Here is a 10,611-nt window from a genome sequence, read left to right on the forward strand (position 1 = left end):
GAATCCCAGAGGGGATTCAAAAAGGCCAGTGCAACAGATGGCCTAACCCACTGCTGCCTTTTCAAGGCCACACACAGCTGAGCTGCTCTGTTTGAAGCCATACCTCCCAGCTTCCTCCTGAGGTTTTTCAGGATTACAGCTACCACGTTTAAAGTCCCCATACCTGGTTATCACCAAGTTAGCTTTGAAAACATGTACATTAGCACTGAATGTCACAAAACTATGCTGTAAACAGGATCAAGGAAATAGAAAAGGGTGGCTTTTTTTTTTTTAATTCCCCTGGCCTTCTGCCCTATATTCCAGAAGAAAGAAGGAAGAGTGTGTGATCCAAAACATGTTTACTTTTAAAAAGCTGGCTATGGGGGCTAGAGGCCTGAACAGAGAAAAGGAGAAAAGCAGTTCTTGACAGGATAAGTAAGAAGTCACTGGTCATCATAACTTCATGACTACAAGCCTGAGTGCAGGATGAGGCAGGATGAAGTGCTTTTAAACAGCCCCTCGAGTAAAGAGCCCCTGTATCTCAGTGACACACATTCAACACCACCACCTAAACCTAGTCTGATTGTTCATTTGGTTTTCCTCCCATCTTTTTGGTTTTTTTTTTTTTTTGCTCACACCACACGGCTTGCGGGATCTTAGTTCCCCAACCAGGGATTGAACCTGGGCCCTCAGCAGTGAAAGCACGGAGTCCTAACCACTGGACCGCCAGGGAATTCCCATCATTTGGTTTTCAAGAATTCTTCCAGGGCAATGTAAACTTCAAGTCCCCAGAAGGAAGACACGGTTTAGAACTGAGCCCTGGGAGAAAGTTGGTACAAGAGAAACCACAAAGGGGCCTGGGGGAAAGGAGGAGAGACGATCCAGAATCAGGTGGTTAGGCCAAGAGACTGAAATCCAGGGCACTGGGCTGGAGCATCTGGGGAGCAGGTGATGAGGCTCATCCCTAAAAAGAAGGAACCTTGAGCCCCTGCAGGGCTGGGCCAATGTCAGAGGGCCAGGACAGGATCATATCTGTGAGTGGGAGAAGCTCTTGTGCCTGAGCGGGGAGCAGAAGAGGGTCCACCTGCAGGGCCACGTCTCCATTAGCAAGACCTTTTTCTTCTGGCTTGGGGACAGTTGATTCTTCCGGTTTTTGGAGTTTAGAACAGATGATTAGAGGTGCCATGTTTTTCCCTCCATCATGAAGGCAAGGTTCAAAGAAAGGGCGAAGGGGGCCAGAGAAACTGTGGGTGAAAGTAAAGATGTGGGACTGGTTGGTCACGTTGTAGAAGGAAATGACTCCTGCTTCATAGTCCAGAAAAATCCCCACACACCGCGGGGACTCTTTCAGGCGGAAGGAGGTCTGCGGGGATGTTAGGGCCTCGTACTCATTCTTGCGATTCTGTCGCAGGAGCCAGTGTCCATTGGCGGGCGAGGCGGTGACCTTCCCCTTCCTGCTCACTGACTCACTACACACCCCCAGGGCCCATTTGCTCTTGTCTGCCACAGACACCTCCCAGTAGTGACAGCCAGCTATGAAGTACTCAGAGCCCAGGACACTGACGACGAAGTCAAATCGCTGAGGGTTGTTGGGTACAGGCTGCCTTGTGTCTCCAAGCTTCACACACCTGCGGTCCTCAGACAGGATGAGTTTGGGATGCGCTGTGTCTGGGTCCAGGGTCACAGTCACTGCAGAGAGTCACAGAGATGTGAGGTTTGAGACGGCTAGGTCTCAAGGGATCTTTGAGTAGCTTTGGAGGGAATAATCATCCCTAGGTCTGCAACCACTGTCATCGGCCCATTTTAGTTTATGGTGCCCTCACCTTCACATGTCCTGGAACTAAAGAAAACTGTCTTCCAGTCTCCTAGATCTGCTGGTGGTCTGCTAAGTAAAAGAGGAAATGTTTCTCACTCATCTGTGAAGCTGCCTTAATCCTTAGGAAATATGCCTTTGTCTCTGCTGGTCCGAAGGAATCTAATGCATGATAATAAACAGGCTTTGATGTTAGACCCTGTAGCTAGATAGCATGTTTTGAGTCCCAGCTCTGCCACAAGCTAGTTATGTGACCCTGGGCTTGTTATTCACCTCAAAACCTTAGTTTCTTCATCTGTAAAGAAGGAATAATAGCACCACTGAATAATATGCTGGAGAAGCTGTTGTGCAGATCTGATGAGCTAATGCATGAGATAGTGCCTTGTTCACACAGTGAGTGTGTGACGCTCACTTTCTTAGCTAAAATTATTGCTTATAATTATCATTTTAACATGGTAATATAGAGAGACTGCCCTGGTGGCACAGTGGTTAAGAATCCGCCTGCCAATGCAGGGGGCATGGTTGGATCCCCGGTCCAGGAAAATCCCACGTGCCGCGGAGCAGCTAAGCCCGTGTGCCACAACTACTGAGCCTGCGCTCTAGAACCCACAAGCCACAACTACTGAGCCTGTGTGCTACAACTACTGAGGCTGCAGAAAAATAAAACACTCATGCATCCAAAAAAAAAAAAGAATACAATGAGGAAATTAACATGCAAATGAAAAACTCAGAAAAATATTTTGTGAAAAATAGGACAAGAGTTAATACAGAAAAAGTTCCCACAAGTCGAAAAGTAGCCAGAATAGGACAGGCGCAGACAAGCCAAAAAGATAAAATACAAGTAACCAATGAACTTAAGAAAAACCTCAAAAATCATAGAAAACCCATAAGAAGAGTAAACCAATTATTTACCAGTGTTCTAAAAGAAGGGAGACTTTCTGAATCAAAGATTTTTTAAATTTGATAAGCAGATAAACAGATTTGACTTAATTTTTTTTTTTAATTACAGTCTGCCCTCCAAAGGAACAGAGGAATGGGCTCTGAAATGTGGATCCATTAAACTGGTGCAACTTACCAAAGTGTAGCCGGGCCCTTCTCCAGCCTAAAAGACAGAAAAGGGGATTGTTAAAGTAATGGAGAAATGGAGACCTCCTGGTGCAGTTGGAGTGGGGGCAGGTAGAGTGGGGGGACAGGGAGAGTGCACCTTACCTGAGTTTGCTGCAGCTCTCTTTAACTCTACAAAAGAAGAAACAAGGGGAGTGAGCTTTCACTGGAAACATAGAATCAACATAAGTTGGTATAGAAGTTATAAGAATAGGGGAACTTACTCAGTTCATGCCGGAGTTTCTCTAAAGAATAACAATTTGACAAATCAGAATGAGGGCTTGTACATGTCTGTGATGCTCCAGTCCCATCCCAACCCCATTCCCAGAGCAGATCCCCACTAGCGATGCCCTGAACTTTCCCCATGACAGTGTTTCCAACAGCAATGGCTCCCAGCCATGGTCCTGGGGTCCCCAGAGATACTGCAGAGGGTCAGTGAGTCCCTATGGGAGCCAAACCTGACTTGCAGATTGAATCAACAACACATCTCACACATGTAAGTGATGGCAACATAAACGTATGTAGATGTTGTGGGAGAAGAATAAAATATAAGTTCATTTAAAACTATGACTAATTTCCATTAGATTTTCTTATGCATGTTTTCTCAATGTAAAATCAAATAGACATATCACGTGTCTTGTTGTTGTTGTTATGAAGAGGGTCTCATACATGAACAGGTGGAGAAGCACTGTTCCACATATTCAGCTGAATGAGGATCCATCTACCTTGGATCCCACCGAAGGCAACGTCATGCCTGAGTGATAGAAGTGTCTCCCAGATGTCTTCGCCTATGGAGGGTATCTCTCTTCTTGCTAAAACATTTCCCATTTAGTGACTACATAACAATTGTGCAGGAAAGAGGAGCACAGAATATTTGAGGAAAAAGAGGCTTTAGGGAGCCAGGAAATTCCCACCCTCATGCTTGAAGTATCCTTGCCTTGCCCCCTCTCTTCTGCCCCAGGAGGTGAATCTGAGAGTCTCATCATAAAGCAAAGATGTCAGCAGAAGGAGGTTTGTGGCATGGAAGAGGAGCAGAACTTACTGAGGGCTTTATAGAGACGTCCTAAAAAAACAGAGAAAGAGGCGCGAGTGAGCAGATCCTGCCGCTTTATCCCCGGGGCCCAGGAAGTCTCATCACTCCACCCCTATGCCCCCCAGCCCCCAAACCCCACCCCTGGCTGAAAGAATGATGACAATCCTATCAGCCCCCAATACAGTCACATCCCCCTAAGGGCAGACTGGGGAATTCACCGGTGCTGGTGCCACTTTCCAGATGACCTGGACTACCCTGACTTTGGCTCCTCTTCCCTTCCTTTTGTCTGTCTGGTTTCATTTCCGCTGTTCATATGAGTGTTTCCAATATGTTTGTAACCGAGTGTCCATGAGTGTATGCCTTGCCGCCCTTTTATAACTGTTTATAATATCTATGGTGTAAAACTAGCTGAAGGCCTACCATCGAGTTACTGATGTGGGCTGTTATTCTCTACACTAACCTCCCCCCACCCCGCTGAAGTACTGTGGAGAATCACAAATTTGGAGACCCCAGAAGGTCTGGGACATGTGCATATGCTTCTGTGCTTTGGGGGAGTACTTGCAGCCTCTCTGGAAGGGTCATCTGCCCACATTTTCCCCTTAGCACTGGTCCTGCCACAGAGTTGAAATTATACATTTGAGTTCACTGCCAGGCCCTGTGCTAAGGGCTGGGCATATGTTAGGTGTTGGGCATTGGGGCAGTGAAGCTGAATATGATATGGTCCCTAACAAGATAACGGTTTATTTTTACCATTCCCACTACCAACAGCCTCCATTTAGTGTGTCCTGTTTTTATGACGTAGGCCCTGAATCTGCTCAACAATATGAGGTGCATATAATTATTATTCCCATTTTACAGACTGGTGGTCTGAGGCTCAGAGGGACATGGAAATTTACCCAGATTATCCAGCTGGTAAGTGGCCAAGGAGGCAGGATTCAAACCCAAGTCTGTCTGATTCCTAGTTGGAGGCCTTCCCCACTACACCACACTGTTCCTTCCCTTCTAGGACACGACGGTCATTGTGTCCCTGAGGTGTGCACCCCTATGCTTTAACTAGTCTGGAGCAGATGTGAGGGGGGAAGGGAGGAGATGCCGAAATCACTGCAGGTGGAGCCATTTCTGAGCCAGTGACTTGTCTTCCCAGCTAGACTTTCAGAGGGCAGAGCCCCACCTGCTTTTTGTACCTGGGATGTCTGTCTTTTACCCTCAGTGGCCCAGAGCAAACATTCAATTAATGAAGACAAAATGGCAATAAGGGAAAGGTTTCAGGCACTGTAGTAGGAGTTGTGTGGGGTTTTTTTTAAGTTGTCTCTTTTAATCCTGAAAATAATCGGGTGAAGAGATCTATTATCCCCATTTTACAGATGAGGAAACCAAAGCTCAGAGTAGTAAAGCGACTTAACCCAGCCAGCAAGTGGCAGGTCTGAGCCAGGTGCTGCTGACTCCAGAGCCTATGCCCCTCCCACTGTATCACACCACCTCTCTCAATGCAAAGATGTATGGATCCTCCTATAATACCGTTTTAATATATGTTAAGATAGTATATGAATCTTCTTTTTAGGTTATTGGTGGGAAAGCCAATGAAGGAACCTATGAATTTTGACCCCAGGCATCCCTTCGGCCACTGCTACCAACCCTATAACCCCTTGATATTAAAAAATAAATTCCAATGGTATTAACAGAGAATATATGTGTGGGGTGTGTGTGTGTGTGTGTGCGTGTGTGTATACACATACACCACATATATATTGTATGTATAACAACCACCAGCATTTATGTAGGAGAACAAATGTTATTTGTTCCTTACCCCTTATTCTATATATATAATTACCTTTTTCTTTTGCATGGTCTGAGAGAAGATTTTCTAGAGGAAGGAAAGTAAAAGAAAATGAGATTCTGTGACATTACCTTGAGGGTCCCTGCTTCCTATTGAGTTTATGGGCTCTTGAACCTGTCCCCCTCTATCTCCACCTCCACCTCCCTGATCCAGGCCCTCATCTCTCTCATTTGGATGCCAGAAAGAGCAGCCCAAATTGCCCCAAAATTCTGTTTCGCTCCCTCTGGTCTCCTCTCAGCAGAGCAGCCAGAGAGAGCTTTCTGGAAGCACAATTCTGGTCAGGATAGCCCATTCGCAGCTTCTCCACAGCTCCAAGGAGAAAGACGAAAACCCTTCATGGGATCTGCAAGGCCTCACATGCTGGTCCCCGTCTAACTCTGCAGCAGCACCTTCTGCCACCTTTCCCCTCACTGTTGCACCATGTTTCTTTCTCAAGCTGTTCTGCTGTGGGTGATTTCCTATTCCCTCTTCCCCCATGCCTGTCCGTCTTCCAGATCAAACATCACTGGGAACATCATCTGGAAACTCCTCTGCCATCCCTGAAGTTTGGTTGGTTCCACCCAGTCACCGTCTTCCCAGCCTTCAGAACTTCCTTTTGTAGCGTCTGTACACATTTATTTGTGTAATTATTTAATGCACGTATACCCCCCTGACTAGACAGAAGTTCCAAGAAGGCAAAGACCGTGTCCGCTTTCACTCACTGTTGTGTCCCCAGCATCTGGTATAGTCTGTACCGCTTAGCAGAGAATTATCAATTATTTGTTGGTTCCCCTACCTTAGACCTACATGACTCCCCCAGGATAAGATCAAGCCATGAGCTCAGAGACAAAATCACCAAGCATACTGGAAGGCAAGCTATTACAAGGTAGAGTCAGCGGAACATACTGGAAGGCAAGCTATTACAAGGTAGAGTCAGTGGAACATACTGGAAGGCAAGCTATTACAAGGTACAGTCAGCGGAAACTGGGAACAACAGGTTTTGACACCACCACCACCGTCACCACCCAGCAGATGCTGCGATCTTCAGGTCTGGAATTTAGATTAGTGGGCCCTGGGGACACAAAAATGAACAAAACAGAGAAACATACCTGCCCAGCCCAGGACACTCACCTACCTCCATTGCGTGTTCATAGAGAAGCCTCTCTGGAAGGGAGAGAGAGAGAGAGAGATGTCAGCTCGGCTTAAGGAAGGGCCTTTTCTAACAGGCAGAGCTGTCCAAGGGACCACAAGCTGCCTGAGCAGGACTTTGCTCCTTGTTGCTGTGGGTGTGTGACCATTAGAAAGGATTAGAGGGTCTTCAAACCATCAGACAGGGAAAGGAGTGTTCAGTTATGTGACTTTCAAGGTCCTTGGCAACCCTGTGAGCCATGAAATGCAACCATATTAATGAGGGTTTTATCTAATGGATATGATTGGATTTCTTTTTTTTTTTTTAAGATGTTGGGGGTAGGAGTTTATTAATTAATTAATTAATTTTTTTTTGGCTGGGTTGGGTCTTCATTTCTGTGCGAGGGCTTTCTCTAGTTGTGGCAAGGGGGGGCCACTCTTCATCGCAGTGCCCGGGCCTCTCACTATCGCAGCCTCTCTTGTTGCGGAGCACAGGCTCCAGACACGCAGGCTCAGTAGTTGTGGCTCACGGGCCTAGTTGCTCCGTGGCATGCGGGATCTTCCCAGACCAGGGCTCGAACCCGTGTCCCCTGCGTTAGCAGGCAGATTCTCAACCACTGCACCACCAGGGAAGCCCTGGATTTCTTAATTAATTAGAAGACTGGCATGATGTCAGTCTTCTAATTAATTCACAGCTCTGCCCAGGAGATTTCTGCACTTTCTATGATCCTCTCTTCAGTGTGGGTCCCCAGAACACAGCTCTACCAGTTTTCTCCCAAACAACCTATGGATAACTGTTAGGTCTCTGTCTGCTTCCTCCCAGCCTTTTCCTAGAGAGGCTGCAGTACCAATTCCTGCCAGCCTGGGCTCCCTTACCACTTAGTTACCTTTTGACCTTCTTTGCTTCCAGATGATGTAAATGCCCACCATGATGAAAATCCCCAGGACAGGCAGGATCACAGCAAGAGCCACTGCTGATGAGGAGAACCTCCCCGGAGATGGGGCTGAAACAGAAACCACCTGTGACCACCCTCTGAGAGCTTCTCCGTGGCAAGGGCCCCACCTCGAATGGCAGGTGACTCAGGCACATCCCAACTGCCTCCATCACCTTGAGAGAGACCTCCAGCCAAGTTGGTGAGGCTCTCTGCTTCCCTCAGCGACTCAAACCCCAGATGACCCAGGAATGACTTTAAAGTGAGATGTTTATCTCTCAGGATTGGTTTCAATGGTCCCGCCTGAAGACATTGATTCAAACTCAGCATCTCAACCACAATCTCATCCTGCCCGAGACTTTGGAGAACTGGAGGTGCTTCCTCAGGAACCGCTATAGTCTTCTCATGAGCACCCATCTGCTCCCCCTTCAAATCCTCACTCTGAGATAGAGCAGCAGTCAGCGAACTCTTTGCCCGAGCCCTATTAGCAGGGGCAAAACTATTTCTATGGTGTCACAGCAGCAAGCCAAACGTCTAGACAGGAGAGAAAGAGGGACGGAAGGAAGAAAGAGCGAAGAAAAGAACAGCAGGAGAGGCTCTAGGACAAGTGGCAAAGAGCCTAAGCTGGATGTGAGTTCTTGCTCAGCACTGCGTGACCCCCGGAGAGAGACTGAGGCTCGCCAAGCCCGGCCTGCCCTCTGGAACATGCACCCGAGAAGAAACAAGGCCTTGGGCCTGGCCTCCTTATTCTTGGAACCCTTTTGTCAGATGTCGCAGGCAGGGAAAGAGGTACGGAAACTCTCACCTGACACACGCAAAGGCAACTGGAGGAAGACGAGTGTGATGAAGCATCTGGAGAGCCAGGAGCCTGAGGAACTTGCCATCTTCATCCAAACTAGGAGGACAGACACAGGGAGGCATCAGAAAGAGTTGGCGAGCTTGATGGGAGAAAGGGTACCACCCAGGAGGTAGGGCAGAGATGGAGGCTGCATTGGGTACCCTCTGGAGTCACAGGCCAGGTATTGAATCCCAGCTCTGCTGCTTACCTCCATGTGGCCTGAGTCTCTGGGACTCAGTTTCTCCATCTTTAAAATGGGTATAAAAACTGTGCCTCCTGGCAGAATCATTGTGAAGTTTGAAGGAGGTAAGTGCTCAACACAGAGGCTGGCATCATGGTTAAGTCTATAAATGCCATGAGTGAGCACTGCAGGGTGACACTCTGAGTGTGACTTAGAAGGCACAGGGAGGAGTCTAGAAGAATGAGAACCTATACCCAGAGCTAGCCAGGTAAACACGGGAGGACTGGCTTCTTTTTGCATTTAGTGTCCCAGGTCAGGCTTGGGAAGTGCCTATTGCAAGCCAATCGTGGACCCACAATGTAGCCTGGAGCTCTTCCCTGACAGCTTTTCAAGTTTGACTATTGAGAAACAAGAAACCAGGGCAGTGAAGTTCCTGCATTTCATTATGAAGGCACTAATCCTACAAGTTCAGGGTCTGCAGTTAGAAAGACCTGGGTTCAAGTCTTAGCTCCACCCGTGTACTAGTTCTGTGTCCCTGGGAAAGTTGACATCTGTGGGTCTTCAGTTCTTAATGTATAAATGGGGAAACTTCTTCACAGGCAAATGTGAGGGTTCAACGACATGATGCATGTAGAGCACTTGCCACATATGCCTATTGTTATTATTACTAAACTAAAAGAGGACGATCGTCCCTGGGAGGTGTGGGTCACTGTGTGCACTAAGCACAGGGAGACCCTAAGGGATTCCCTCCTGTACGACTCTTTCCCCTCCTACTTGCTACTTTCTATGAAATTCCTTGAGCAGGAAACAAATCTTTCATGCCACCCCTGGGGTTGAAGTTCAAATGCAAATATTTGAGGAAGAGAGAAACTGTCTCTTACATTCTCTCCAAGACTTCAAACCCTTTCCAAAGAAGAGGGTTTTGGGAATTCCCTGGCAGTCCAGTGGTTAGGACTTAGCACTTTCACTGCAGAGGGGCTGGGTTCAATCCCTGGTCAGGGAACTAAGATCCCACGAGCCATGTGGCACTGACAAAAAAAAAAAAAAAAATAGAGGAGAGTTTTATGGAAGTCATAAGGCCAGATCTCTGCAGGTCTTGGAAGATGGCGAAGTGGGGCTTGGAGGAGGTGGGGCAGTCAAAGCAAGATGGGGAAACTGAAGATGGACTCAAGCTTTGAACACGTTTCCAGTTCTGTTTTTCTCACAGTGAGCAGCATACTGCTTTAGGGTTGTTTTCTTTGTTCGTTGTTTTAAAATCATGATGCATGCATATAACACCCCCCTAATCCCCTGATGTTGCAAATGGCAACATAACGCTAGGACATTGTAAGGTTAGGAATACGGTTAGGATGGTTTTGTTGTTGTTGTTTGTTTGTTCGTTTGTTTTGCCTCCATCCCACCCACTTTCCTGCAGGTTACCAGCTACTCAGAAAGTGAACAAGACAAGTTAGGTAAATGAGAAAGGCTCTCTACCTTATCAACTAAGGTTGAAGGTGGAAGTAGGCAGGGCCCTGGATGCCCTGGAATTACCCCAATCCCCAAACCCTCAATGAGAAGGTATTTTTGAAACACAACCTGGGTAGCCACGCCCAGAGTGATGTGGAGCTGCAAGCTGAACAAGGGCTGCCTGAAATTTAATAAAAGAAGACCCCCAGGGCCCCATCTTCCTAGATTCAGATAGTTCATTAAGTGATTAAGAGGATGGGCTCTAGAGTCAGCCTGGGTTCAAGCCCTGGTTCTGCCATCACCTCCCTGGTGTGACCTTGGACAGACTAGTTTACTCCAAG

The 10,611-nt window shown here is 47.3% G+C and overlaps 1 protein-coding gene across 1 annotated transcript; it reads right to left on the reverse strand.

Annotated features, from left to right (window-relative positions):
* Positions 1–943: 943 nt before the first annotated feature.
* Positions 944–8,695, reverse strand: ERMAP (erythroblast membrane associated protein (Scianna blood group)). The gene is made up of 9 exons (XM_060142656.1): positions 8,611–8,695; positions 7,761–7,877; positions 6,877–6,909; positions 5,761–5,793; positions 3,939–3,959; positions 3,121–3,141; positions 3,002–3,028; positions 2,868–2,894; positions 944–1,668 (listed from the first exon to the last, which is right to left on the reverse strand). Exons 1-9 carry the CDS (start codon positions 8,693–8,695, stop codon positions 944–946), a joined length of 1,089 nt encoding a protein of 362 aa, XP_059998639.1.
* Positions 8,696–10,611: the final 1,916 nt, after the last annotated feature.

This window comes from Lagenorhynchus albirostris, chromosome 2 (genome assembly GCF_949774975.1).
Source record: "Lagenorhynchus albirostris chromosome 2, mLagAlb1.1, whole genome shotgun sequence".
Classification (NCBI taxonomy): domain Eukaryota; kingdom Metazoa; phylum Chordata; class Mammalia; order Artiodactyla; family Delphinidae; genus Lagenorhynchus; species Lagenorhynchus albirostris.